The following is a 13,279-nucleotide window of genomic DNA, read 5'->3' as shown; positions in this document are numbered from 1 at the left end:
CTTTTATGTACTCCGATATGGACCGATCACTAGCCAATGTAGGCTAACGGTCCAGATATCTTGTAATCTTTTCTTTGGTTTGTCAATAAAAATCAGATTGATTGAAAAAAAAAAAACGCAAGGATCGAACATGTAATATAGTTCAAACAGAGAGACTTAAAGTAAGTCTGCATAAACTTGGGCATGTGTGTGGACCAAAGGAAGGCGAGTGATGGGGAAGTTGGAGCCTGGGGTGGGAGAGATTAAAGCCTAGTAAAATAGGGAGGAGTAATGAGGAGACATGCAAGTATTAAGCAAAAAATCTTGATAGAAAAATTGGAAAAGAGAGAAATGAGCTGGCAGAGAGGATAGGAGATAAAAAGAGGGGGAAGAGAAGAAATGATTAAATAAAATGCAATAAACTTTTAGCTATAGGATGGCTACTTGGGCTGGTTGGTACTGCATTCTTAAAGGAAAGCCCCTTTATTGTAAGTTGAACTGAGTGCATTCTGTCCTAACTCAACATTTCTTGAAACGTTTTGCATACAAGAAAAATGTTTTTCTTCAGGAATTCAAAATTGCTTGGCAGGATCTCAACCATAGCTGGTACCTACGTTCCAATTAAACGCGAGCATCTGAACTGCTGAACACGCATTCAAGGGAGCCATATGTCTATGGGCAAGAGAGGGAGAAAATATGGAAAGAAAAATAGAAACAAAGTGATAGAAATTGAGAGGAAAAAAGGAAGCGGATCATAAAGCCATAGTGAGCTAAGGTGTGTGGTAACCAAGCTAGCTGACCATGACTTAGAGCAGGCTTTTAGCCGAAAGCGAGACAAAACTAGAGATGCGAAATTTTCTGAAATTTTGAGCGATTGGAAAAAAACCTGTTTTCTTCACTTTTTTTTCAAAAATTCTAGAGACAATGGAAAATAACAAATTTTCTTTAGCATATGACAATAGTTTATTGCCATATGGTAATAGTTTATTGCCAAGTGTTAAAAGCAATAACTTTCGTTATGTAAATAACCAAAATGAATGATTTCGCTCTTTTCAGAAACGAATACAGCATTTAACAGCTAGATCGAAGGCAGGCCAGTAGCATCACCGCAAACTCCTTTAGCTCTCTGAAAGAATCCGGCTTCCTAAAATTGTTATGGCAGTTAGAATAAACAACCCAGAAATGTCTAATTTGTCGTGGTTGCAACTATATGAAAACATTGATGAAGATGAGAAAAAGATCAAGTCCAAACTCTTATTCAGAGTCAGTATCATTGGCTTCATCTGTAGCTTTTTTCATTGTGTTAAGAAGTTGCATTGGGAAAAGCGTAGCTGCTGTTGCAGTGCTTACAGACAGCGAGTGCCCGTTTCCCACCAACGGTCTCCCCGACCTAGTGCATTCACATGTCAGAAATTGGCCCAACCATTACAGAATCTGCTTGCACACGGCTTTATAAACGTACTTTCGTTACAGGTTGCGTACGAGGGAAAGTCAAAACCGAGCAATGACGGGTACCAAAACATCAGAAACCGCCCTCAACATGACCACACCCGAAGAAGAAAACAACGCTATAGACTCAAGCTAAGCTGACGCTGCAGCTGACTTTATGGGATGTCGAAGGCGAGTATTGATGTTTGGTGTTTTTGGTTTTATGTGCGACATTTCGGTTTCATGTTCTATGCTGTGTGTTGCCCAAGTTTTATTTCTGTATGTTTTACCCCACGGAAATTTTGGCCAGTTTTTCCAGCTGCGTCGAGAGACAGAGAAAAACATTTATTGAATTAAGCTTGTGAGTGAAGGTGGGAGGGTCCCTTATTACAGTAACCCTCTGGCCTGGACAGCCCGCCGGGCTCACGCGACGAGTTGACGCTACTCGACCAGGCCTGGCTGGGAGATCGCAGCCTCCCACGCTTCACTGAGGAAATCTTGGTTCGTATCTGGTGCTGCTGCTTGTAGCCTTGGGACGCTTACTTTGCACTGCAGTAGGAGGTGCGCCAGAGTGTCTGCCACATTGCAGTGAGGACAGATGTAGCTGTGCAAAGTTGGCCTCATATGGTGCAATAGTACGCCGTGGGTGAAGGTGTTGCTTCGAAGACACCTGTAGTCAGTGCCTTCGTCTCTTGTGAGTTTTAGATGTGGCGGAGGGTATAACCTGCGTTCGAGCCGATAATGTTGCAGCAATGCATGATACGTTAGTGGTACAGGTTCTCTTGCCTCTGCTTCTGTATTTGAGTGGGAGGTGCCTCGGCTCTTGTACGGGAATGCCCGGTTGACGCATTCGCGGGCTGCGGTGTGTGCCGCTTCATTTTCCCCGAGACCTTCGATCCACACGATGCATGTGTAGGAAAAAGGGTTGTCCATGCGCTTCACTAGCCTTATCGCCACCGTAGAGACCCTGCCCTTCAGGTAGTTTCGTGCTGCTGTTTGCGAGTCGGTAAAGACCACGATGGGATCCTCACTCGTCTGAGTGGCGAGTGCTATAGCAGCCTCTTCAGCTGTTTCCGCGCGTTTGGCAAGGATAGTCGCTGATGCCAGTACCGCGTCCTTGTAATCTGTGACGGTAGTCGTGAAGGCGTTACGCCCCGGATATTTGGCTGCGTCCACGTATCGCTCCTGCAGGTCATTGCCATAGTTTTTTCCGGATCATGTTAACCCTGGCAAGCCGCCTTGCTCGGTGATGTTGAGTATGCATCGGATCTGCTGAATTTCAAGGCATTCTCGGAGCTGTGATGGTATTTTACCTTTGCGTTTTTCGTTGGGTTCTAGGGTGGTCTCATATGCTGTGTGTTGAAGGATGGCTTGAGTTGAGTGACAGCTTGAGTCTCTTGATCTAGTTGATGAGGTGTGCTTCGGCGAGTTCTTTCCACGTATTGTCAACTCCCATGCGAAGCAATTGGCCAGTGGAGGCGACTGGCGGCAGTCCTAGGAAAAGCTTTGTAGCCTTTCGTATCAGCAGATTAAGTTTTTGTTTCTCCGCTGTCTTCAGGTTGAGGTAGGGAGTTCCGTATGTTATGCGGCTGTAGAGGAGAGCTTGTACCATTTTTAGGGTGTCGTGTTCTTTGAAGCCACTTCAGCGGTTAGCCACCCTTCGGATTAGGTAACGATGCTTCATTTTTTCTTTAATTCTATTCCTTGAGATCCAATCACAATTCTTCTGACAGAGTTGAGTGTATTACTTGTATTTCGGTGGAAAGTTCCGCAGTTCTTGCTGATCAACTGGTCTGAGCTCTACACAAAGCTCTTTCATTGTTCCATTCTGCAAGGAGAAGAAAAAGTGTAAAATGTTTAGAGCACTTAATCTTCTCCTTCTTTCTTCTTCTTGGTTATATAAAAGTCATTCTTATTTATCATATAATATGAATGCATTGACTTGCTTGAAAACAAGTGCACAGTTTCACATCACAAATCGATGCATGGTCTCTCTCTTTTGTGATGTAGGAAAAAATAATAAATTCAAGAGCTCATTCTTTCTTAGGCAGTATACTAATTAGAACTAATGAACAATAATATAAAAAAGATATTATTTCCTAAATATTATTGTCTGTTGCTTCTCATTAATGTTATGTAGTAATGATAAAAACAGTACAGATAGTCAAGCTTTGGTACAAAACTTGTCTGTTTATGCAAAATTCTTTTTATTTTTAACTCATGGTGCTTGTTTTTCTCACTAAATCTACCGCAATGGGGTCATAAGATCACGTGCGCTCAACCTTTAGTGACATTGAGAGCACACTATCTAAATTTGTGCCTCGCATGCAGAAAAAATGAGACATGGGTGCTAAAGTATCGAGTTAGCATGCTAAGCAACAGGCAAATTCTTCAAAGTGACATTAGACACACGTGTCACCTGCCAAGCACAGTGCCCACTCAGAAAAAAAAAAATAGCTACAGCGCTTCAAAAGCCGCTGGCATAAGCTGCCAGAACCCCCTTAAGAGTAGCCACTAACACGGTCAGAGGGGTGTCTGTTGCAATCTTGCGAACCCCCCCGCAAACTTGTCTGTGAAGTTAATAATGCTCCCTTTACTCTTAGAACATCACACGAATCCCCACTTTATGCTCTACTAGTGGTGATATTGTAAAGGGCTGCCAACTCAGATGAGCACTTGTGCTTACTTTAACACCATATTAAAATATCTTGAAGGCAAAGCTCACCACTAGGCTTGTGCAAATAATAAATTTTAGGGCCGAAGCGAATTCGTAGCGAGTAGTGGTTTTGATCGAATAATTTCAAATCGAATTTAAATTATATGTATCACATATAAAACAAGGAATATTTATCGTGACCTAACTAACCTGCACAATATCTCTTTTGAATTGAAATAGAGGCTCTATGCAAATGCCTTTTTTTTTTGTTCAAATGAAGCCGAAACAACCTTCAGTAGTAGTTTTGATAGGATGCGAGTGATAACCTGTAAGATACTTAATGAATTAAAATGTGTTATACTTGGAGCATATAAGCCGTCATAACAAGCTTAATAAAATTAAGAACTGATTTGAGGATAACATCTTCCTTTATAGGGGTCCTGCAACACTTTTTCAAGTAGCTGGGGAGCCAGTAAACATGCTTATTGCCTCACAAATGTACTGCCGCAAAGTTTCTAGAATTAGTCCAGTACGAGCGGAGTTCCAAAAATTTGTCGCACACTGCCATTGCATTCTCTCTTCTCGTCATATTGATATAGCTGGAAGTTAAGCAGGGGGGAATGTCACAATGAAAGAAAATACGTTACACGCACCTTGAGCGTAACTTTGAGCACCTCTTTTTTTTTCTTTGAATACGTGGCTTTTTAGTGCGATCGCGCACGTACTCGTGGACAAGCGGCGGCCTCCCACGGTGGCCCCAATAACGACGAGTGTGTCATGCTCAAATCAGCCAATGGCTGTGACAAGTGATTTTTGAGCTTGTAGTGTCATTTGCCGAGGGAAGAAAGAAATTTTTAGCTTTGAAAATTTATTGTGAATTACAGGTCACGTGCTGCGCTATATTTGCCTCGGGTACTCTCAATAGCTTCGACTACCAATCGGCAGTATTTTCTGACTATGTTCAGTAAGTGTTGCAGAGCCCCTTTAAATTTAATGAGGGGCTTTGCGACAAAGCAATTTTTTTTATAAATGCTTTCTTGGATCAGCAGTCCGACATTGCAGTGAAACCATCTTTACAGGAGGTGACATGCTAATTAATATACATCTACTCGTTCATTCCGAATACTTCGAAAATATTCGATAATTTAAATTATAATCGAAGCGAATTCAAATACTCGACTATTTGTTCAAATATTTCAAGCATTCGAATATTCGCACAAGCCTAGGGAATAGTCTTTAGGGAAGGAAAGGGACGTACTACTAGTGAAGGGTTTGATTAGTTAGATCTGGAGGGTATGATCGCTCACCAACTCTTCCCCGGATTCGCTGCTGCATGAACTGATTTGACACAAAAAAATTCTCTACTGCAGGCCTAATTGATAGCATGGATTATGCTTATGCTGTTTATCATCAATGTATTTGTGCTGATAGTCTATCAAAAATCTCAATCCACAGTAAACGTCGTGTTAGCCTGTCAGAGGCACTCAGTCTTTCTTTTGCACAGAACTGATCACTTTTTTTTTTTCAAAATTATGTATGTTTACAAAGAATATTGAAAGTAACAATATCATAAGTTTCAAAATTGTTGTGACTTCGTAATAATGAGGTTAAAAAATTTTGAATAGCATGTTTTGAGCAATTTGTGCTTCACACAACTTCTTGATCCACACATATACATTGATACCCCTTCATACAGACTTGTGAGTTGGCCTTATGCTAACTGTCTCCACAGAAAACAGTTTTCATTGGAATGACAGTAGTGTTGATTACAAAAATTTTAATAAATAAACCACTAATTAAAAAGCAGGTGCATAGTTCCTGTCACCCCCGTCTCTCTTTCCAAAACACAGTCCTAATAGTGCGATGATGGAATGCCATCTGGTCCAGGGCACAGTGGAATAAAACGAAAATGCCGACCAAGGTAAAAGACAAAAAAATTTTTAAAAATGTTTTGAATCCCTACACAAGAGCCTTGCGTCGTAGTAGTACGCTCTTCTTAGGTACAGGCGTGAGCAAAAATGTGCAGACCATGTGATTACAGGGCAAAATGCATTGAGACGCCATCTCCTGACGTGATGCCTGCTCATATATGCGCATACCTGTCCTGTCATTATCAAATGGCCTTTCATGTCACTTTGTTTGATGGGTTACGGAGCTCATAGCCAAAGCGACAACTTGGTGCCGCTTTATTTGCTCCATCAAATCTGTGCCATGCTTTTATGTAACGGCTGTGGAATGGTTAAACTGCAGGGGTTATTTCTTGCAGTGTCGTTAAATACCCATCAATTCTCACTCGGGCTAATTAACCAAACTAAGCATAGCCAGCATCATATAGTCTAAGGAAGCCAAGCATGCAAAATTAATTTTTCTCAGTCCAGCCAAATTGCCTTTGTCGCCAAGTTGAGATGAGCCTTATTAAGTCAAAGTAAGTGTAATCGAAACTAATCAAACTTAGTTGAGCACGGTATGACCTAATAAAGTCAGGCATAAGTAGGTTACTTTAAGCTGAGTCTACAGTAATCAAGTCTAGTCCAGCTTGCTCTCACCATGTTAAGCCAAGTTAAGGGGGTATGATAGTGTAAATGTCAATTTTAGCATAGTGTATTCCCTTAAAATTTTATGTGCTCACAAAAAATGCTACCGAGTATCAAGTGACACCTTTTTTTTATACCTAGGTTGCCTATCTTTCCTGGGGCCCGCTCATAAATTGAGTTCACTTATTCAATGTGCCTTTTCTCTACATTTACCAAAGGGAATGTAATGATATTTAGCTGTGTTATTGTAGAGAATCATAGGTTACATCTAAACTAAAAAGGCATTACATTTCTCATGAAGTCTTTGTGAAAAAAATTAAATTACTGCCTGCGCAAAGCTAGTGAAGGCACGTATTGTAAAAATTTTTTACAGCTTCACTTTTTATGAAATCAGCAATTTTTTAGTTTAGATTATCTCTTACTTGTTGTAGCTCATGCATACAAAGTTTAGTTGAAATGGATTCAATACTTTTTTAGAAAAAGTACCCTAATGTTGAAAATTTTACATAATTTGAGAAAAACGAAGTTGAAGTTTTACGTGTGCATTGTGCAAACGCCAAAGGGCCTGCAGTGAACTTTGGCACCCCATTTAAACCACTTGGAGCAGTCGCTCGACGTCGGGCTTCCACTGGTTTGTTCCTCAGAGTACAGTGAATTTTTTGGTGTCAGAATCGCAAATTCGATTCTTTGGAGGGTTTGCCCTACCATATACCTTTAAAATGATTCGAGGTAAGTATAGTCAAACCTAATAAAGCTAATTAAGCATAGACGATCATAATGTTCCTTAGTTTAGCCAACTATAATTAGACTATTAAGGTGAATCTAATTGTGACCAATCCATCAGATTCATATCCCTGTGAGCGCAGAGAAACCAAGCGCATAGAGAACAATTATATTTTACTGACTCGACAACAATTAAGCTCTTTAGGTCTAATTTATATTAACCGAGATGAATACTAATTATGCCCAATCAATTAGCATGTGATCTAACACAACATGCCTACATACTAAAGTTTCACATGACATAACTGCACTAAGCATGCATAACTAAGCTAACTAAATGGCACTAAAGTAGGTGTAGAATAATCTGATTAAGCATCACAGTAGAATATTCAAGGTCTACTTAAGTCATACCTAACTGAATGTAACTAATTAAATTAAGAGATGCCAAATTTCTCATAAACTAAGATAATCCAAGCTCAGAAAGATACTAATTGCTACTGGCAGAGTAGGTAGGAGTCTTGTTGAGCCAAGCTATATCTAATGATCACGAAGCAAATTTCACCTATGAATGTTTGAAGTAAACCCACCTAAGGTACCCGATGTCGCAGAATTATGAAAATTACACCTAGTTAATCCTATTCGAGACACCTAACTGTGTCTGTACCAACACTCATTAAACCTAAATGAGCTTATTTAATTTGGAGTCGAGAAGGAGTACTTCGTCTGTTCCTGGGCTTGGCTTTTCTGGGTTCACGAGGAATTCAACTTGAACTGATGGACCACAGGTCTTGACTTTTCTGTAGTCACGGGGAATTCAACTTAAATAACTGACCACTATAGTGGTCAATTAATTCAAGTCGTACTTATAAACCACAGGTCTTGGCTTTTATGGGGTCATGGGGAATGGAACTTAAATTAACTGACCACTCTAGTGGTCAAATAATTCAAGTCGGACTGATAAACCATAGGTCTTGGCTTTTCTGGGGTCACGGGGAATTCAACTTGAATTAACTGGCCACTATAGTGGTCAATTAATTCAAGTCGAATCCCCTGTGAACCCAAAAAATCCCAGCCCAGGAAGAAGTGACTATTAGGTTCATATTATTTAGGCTGACAATGCTTGGCTTCGTGAAGGGATATCATGATCAACTATGCCTAACTAGCTTTGGCTACACTTACCTCGACTCATCTAAGCTTAACTTGACCTAACATGAAGACAGCCAGCTGGACTAGACTTGATTAGAATCAGCTCATAATGTAACCTACTTATGCCAGATTTTATTAGGTGATACCATGCTCAAACAGGTTTGATTAGTTTTGACTATGCTTACTTTGGCTTAAATAGGCTCATTAAATTTATCTTGGTTTAATAAAACAAAGGCCAGCTGGGCTGAGAAAACTTAATTTTGTAAGCTTGGCATCATCAGGTTATATGCTGCTAGCTATGCTTAGTTAGACTAATGAGGCGATGGAAAAATTACTTGAGCCCGGCGCTTAAATCAGCGCAGCCACTACGTGAAAGAATGATGGAGATTCGATGAGGCAAAGAACCCACTAGCCATTTTGGCTACAGGCACCATAATCTCATCAAACAAAGCGACATGAAAGGTGACCTGACAATGACGGGACGTGCTTGTGCACCACAGCAGGTGCCACATTAATAGATGGAGCGTCGATGCATTCTGCCACACGATCCCGTGGCCTGCACTCTTTTGCTCATGCCTGTACGTGTTATCGTGCATGTGTTGCAGACATCGCGCATACCTGGGGGAAGTGTCCCAATATTTCTGTTTAGTGTATACGCAGTAGTCCGAATGGCCAAGATTCCATGTGCAATTGCAGAAACAACTTTATTTTCATGGCAATAATGAAGGTATTATCCCAGTTGATATTGTGTCCAGTAGACGCAACGTGCTCTTCAAGGGCACTACAAGCCGCTTTTTTGTTCTCAACATCATTAAAATGTTCCCAGAGCCTTCTTTGTTAATTACCTGTCTCGCCAGGCTTCGCAAGAAATTTTGTACACTACACCGAGAAAGTCATGTCTGTTCAACTTATCGTTGACATTTCTGAGACTGCCTCTGAGTTTCCACGCCGGGACGTGAGCACTTGGACGTTGTAGCCGCACCAAACCCGAGCGAGTGTTTCAGTGAAGTTTGACATGTAAGGCACCGATGCACGTTTTCTTGTAGAAGCTGTGTGAGATTGAGCTGGGTGCTGCGGTTGTCACTGCACCGAGTTCATAAATGATGACAGGTCTGCAAGCAACCAGCTTCCATTGAACGGTTTCCACATCTTCTTTGTGTCTTCTTGCTTAGAGCAAATCCGCTCAGCACACTTCACAAGTGTTGACATAACTGAATGTTTATGGCAGGAGGGGTGCACAGAATTAAAGCGCAGGAAACGACCAGTATGTGTGTCCTTTTTGTAAAAACTAAAAGTCAGGCAGCTACCGTATACCTTGAGAAGGACACAAAGGAACGGAAGGCAGCCATCTGATCCTTTTTCCACAGTAAATTGTATCGCGGCCTCAATAGAAATTACTGTTCCAAGAATCGTGCCAGGGCATCTCGATGAAAAATACAAAGACAATCATTCACATATAGAAGAAAAGTTTTGGGTGGGGCAGCAAATGAATTGAGAGGACGATTTTTAACTGCTTTCATAGTAAGGTTTGCGACAGTGATGGACACAGAAGAACCAATTGCAGTGCTTTGCACCTGCTTGCCCATAGTATTTGCACTTGAATATGAAGCATGTTAGATAGGCATTCAGTCTGACTATGACTGGTCTTACTCTAGGGCTGCCCTACACGTGCATGTTAACGACCAGACCAACTCATACACTTGTAAAAAGGGACCGTACATTAAAAGATGACAGAACGTCATTATCATCGAGCAACATGTCACGCACCTTACCAATTATGTTGCATGAGTTCCTTAAGTGTGTTTCACTTTTTCCAATGCAGGGCGAGAGGACTCAGTGCAGGTAAGCCAAAAGCTTGTTCAGAGGCGACCTTGTAAAATCGACAATAGGGCAGATGAGGACATATGTTTTCTAAATCTCAGACAATCCACAAAGAGTTGGTGGAGATCCATTGTTGCACAGAAGAGAATAATATAGAGACTTGTATTGAGGCGGCATAAAGCGAAAGACATCTGCAAGCAGCTTCTAGAGATCCCTATGAAGTTTGGCTGCTGCGCCCTTACCTAGGGAAAGGTACGTACTGGCATCCTCGAGGAGGGCGTTAACCTTGTTCACAGTCATTCGTCTCAAGCAAAACAGTGGCGCTGCCTTTGTCAGCAGGAAGAATTATAATTTCTGCATTGTTAGGTAGGAACTTCACTGCTTAAAGTTCTGCTGAAGTCAGAGGGGAAGGCTGCATATGGCGAAGTGAAGAGACCACAGACACTGCACCCGTACGGGCTTCGTCTCTATAAGAAGGTTCTGCGAGGCTCACAGCATTCTCGACAATGCAAATTATCTTCTTTTGGTCTGTTTCAGGGCCTGTGATAAACTTTAGTCCCACATCTGGAACCGCAGTCTCGGCAACGTTTGGCTTGTAAAAAGAAAGGTTATATATGCATAGCACACTTTCTTGGTGCACACGCACCCCTTGCATGTCGCTATTGTATGTTGGCCAGTTTCTTGTGCGATTGTTTGCAGCATTGGCTCAGAAGCATGGCATTGAAATTCGCATGCAGTTGTAGTATACTCTTGAATTCGTCTGGGCACTCGAATTTAATGTGGAGCCATGCAAAGAAGGCATCATTTCCCTAGATCTGTATCCGTTTTTTGCAATCGAAAATTGTTGCTTGTGGTAACTGCCACTCCGCCTAAGAAACAATGCTGATGCCAAACTTCATAGGGACAAGTCTGTTTAGACGAAAACAGTAAGGTATCATACCTTGAGCTTTGTCAGCCAGGTTGAACGGTGGCCGTAGCGGGCAACATGTCCGAGAGTGAAGCAGGCGTAGCAAATCAGTCGGTTATCGGACGTCCTCCAAGGATTGGCGACTGGTGGTGCCGCCCAAGGTGCAGTATAAGCAGCCGGGCGTGCAGGCTGTGGACGCGTGGTGTCGGGCGGTTGTGGAAGCCTTTGCACAGCGTCTGCATATGTGAGCGGCGTGGCTACAGGCTGCATCTCTTGTGAACAGGCAACAGGAGCACCTACCGGCTGTGCGACACGTGGGCAGTGAACATGGCTAGATAGAGGCAGCTCGTGGTGCGCAAGGGGAACAGCTTGGGCAACCTCTTCAGAAATAGCAGTGCGAAGCGGAGCAGGTAGACAGGTGGTGGTCTCGTGAGTAAAGAGCACTAGAGAAAGTTGGCAGGCGACTTTCTCACGGACGAAGGCTCGGACTTGCTGAAGCAATGGTGAATAATATCTATCTTCATCCCTCCTAGCCAAATGCGCTTTTGTTAATTGTACAGTGACATGAGAAAAAAACTCCCAGGAGCAGGAGAAACATTAAAGATAATCCTGTTGTAACTATGCCTCCAAGTCTGTTAGATACTTCTAACACTTGTTCTTGGTGCTTGCTTTTGAACCATATCTTCTATGTTCCTCTCATTTTCCTAATCAAGCCATATTTTTACCAGTAATGGTGTCCTAGAAGTACTGGCACCAAATTATGCAAATTATCGGCCTTGTGTACTTGACTGTGATATCGCAGAACGGTAGAGGAACAAGCCAACGTGCACATGTACAAAACTGATTCCTTGCACCAAGATGCAGTGAGAAACAATACTATATTAGTCATTGCCACTACAGCAGTGCAATGTGTAAACTAGTAATATCACAATTGCAATGTAATGCTCTTACAAATACAAAATTACACAAAAGATACGCCAAACTAAAGACTGATATGTTTCTTCAGGGGCCCTAAATCACTTTTCTCGGTAATCTTCAAATGACCTCAGTATCAGAGCTTATTGTCTCAAGAACTGATCGCTGGAAATATACTTCGAATCTGTCAAGAATGAGCGGAGTTGCAAGAATTTGTAACAGGTTTTAAATGCTTCCTCTCTTTTTCTGTACTGATAAACGCAGTGGAATCGATACAGCAGCAGATAACAAGGGGAGAAAGAAGCTACATCAGTGCACACACTGATTTTGATCGGGCATTTTGAAATGCCATCACTCTCTCTTTGCGTCATTACCATTGCGGTAGCGTATAGTGGGCAGTTATGCCCCACTATAGAGTGCAGCCCTAGCACCCAACTACAAGAAGCACCTCTTATTGAAATGCCATTCTTGGTTTATGTCAGCGAACAGCCAATAGAAGCAATTTGCTGCATGACGCCACACAGCAGCCGCCAGCAGTTGCAAAGTAAGTGACTGCGAGCCTCAGTATAAACCGAGGGCACTTGTAGACTCTACTTGCTGTGCAAGACAGCCAGATTTGTCTGAGGTTCACAGTAGCAACTGCTTTCCGCTGCACCAAATGTTTTTCCCCAAGCACAAAAGATGGTTCAGAACTTCTGTAATACAAAATGTGCCGTGCATTTTGGCAGCTCATTTGTACATAACAAATTGTGTCCATGGAAGAGGCTTCATAAGCTTCACAGTAGGGTTGTCACAAAGCAGTCATGTGCATAGGTCGGCAAGAACAAATAGAACTCAATCAGACTCACTCAAGAAATATATCTTGCACTTTGGACTCACTGAAACTCGCGAAACTTTTCCTCAGCCAGACTTACACTCGTCAAAATATTACACACCTGGACTCCCTCAGACTCATGGTTCAAGCTGAATGAGTCCAAGCGAGTCTACTGATGAGTTCGCTGACCTATGGTCATATGTGACTGTGTCATTTTCAAATGATAACCATACTTTAAAACCACTACATTTTATTAAATTCTAAATGTAGCTTTTGCATGACATTATAGATGCAGCTTTTCATGAAGCTGCTACCCAAACATAGTGGCCATGATGACGTCAGTAGGCTATATTGTC

At 41.9% G+C, this 13,279-nt stretch overlaps 1 protein-coding gene across 1 annotated transcript; it reads right to left on the bottom strand.

Annotated features, from left to right (window-relative positions):
- Positions 1-1,736: 1,736 nt before the first annotated feature.
- LOC142775878 (uncharacterized) lies at positions 1,737-13,045 on the bottom strand. Its single transcript, XM_075878248.1, has 2 exons — positions 11,228-13,045; positions 1,737-3,235 (listed from the first exon to the last, which is right to left on the bottom strand). The coding sequence occupies exons 1-2, from the start codon at positions 11,462-11,464 to the stop codon at positions 3,152-3,154; spliced, it is 321 nt and encodes a 106-aa protein (XP_075734363.1). The 5' UTR covers positions 11,465-13,045; the 3' UTR covers positions 1,737-3,151.
- Between the last annotated feature and the right edge of the window lie 234 nt (positions 13,046-13,279).

Source organism: Rhipicephalus microplus, chromosome X (assembly GCF_043290135.1).
Source record: "Rhipicephalus microplus isolate Deutch F79 chromosome X, USDA_Rmic, whole genome shotgun sequence".
Lineage (NCBI taxonomy): Eukaryota > Metazoa > Arthropoda > Arachnida > Ixodida > Ixodidae > Rhipicephalus > Rhipicephalus microplus.
The sequence above is the reverse complement of the archived record's forward strand: the minus strand, read 5'-3'. Positions and strand labels throughout refer to the sequence as shown.

Bases quoted from the DNA above. Each gene is read 5' to 3' on its own strand.
- LOC142775878 (XM_075878248.1), bottom strand. From the start codon at position 11,464: ATGCAGCCTGTAGCCACGCCGCTCACATATGCAGACGCTGTGCAAAGG. The intron at 3,236-11,227 runs GTATGATACCTT...TTCTCCTTGCAG, and splicing joins CCTGGCTGACAAAGCTCAAG to AATGGAACAATGAAAGAGCT.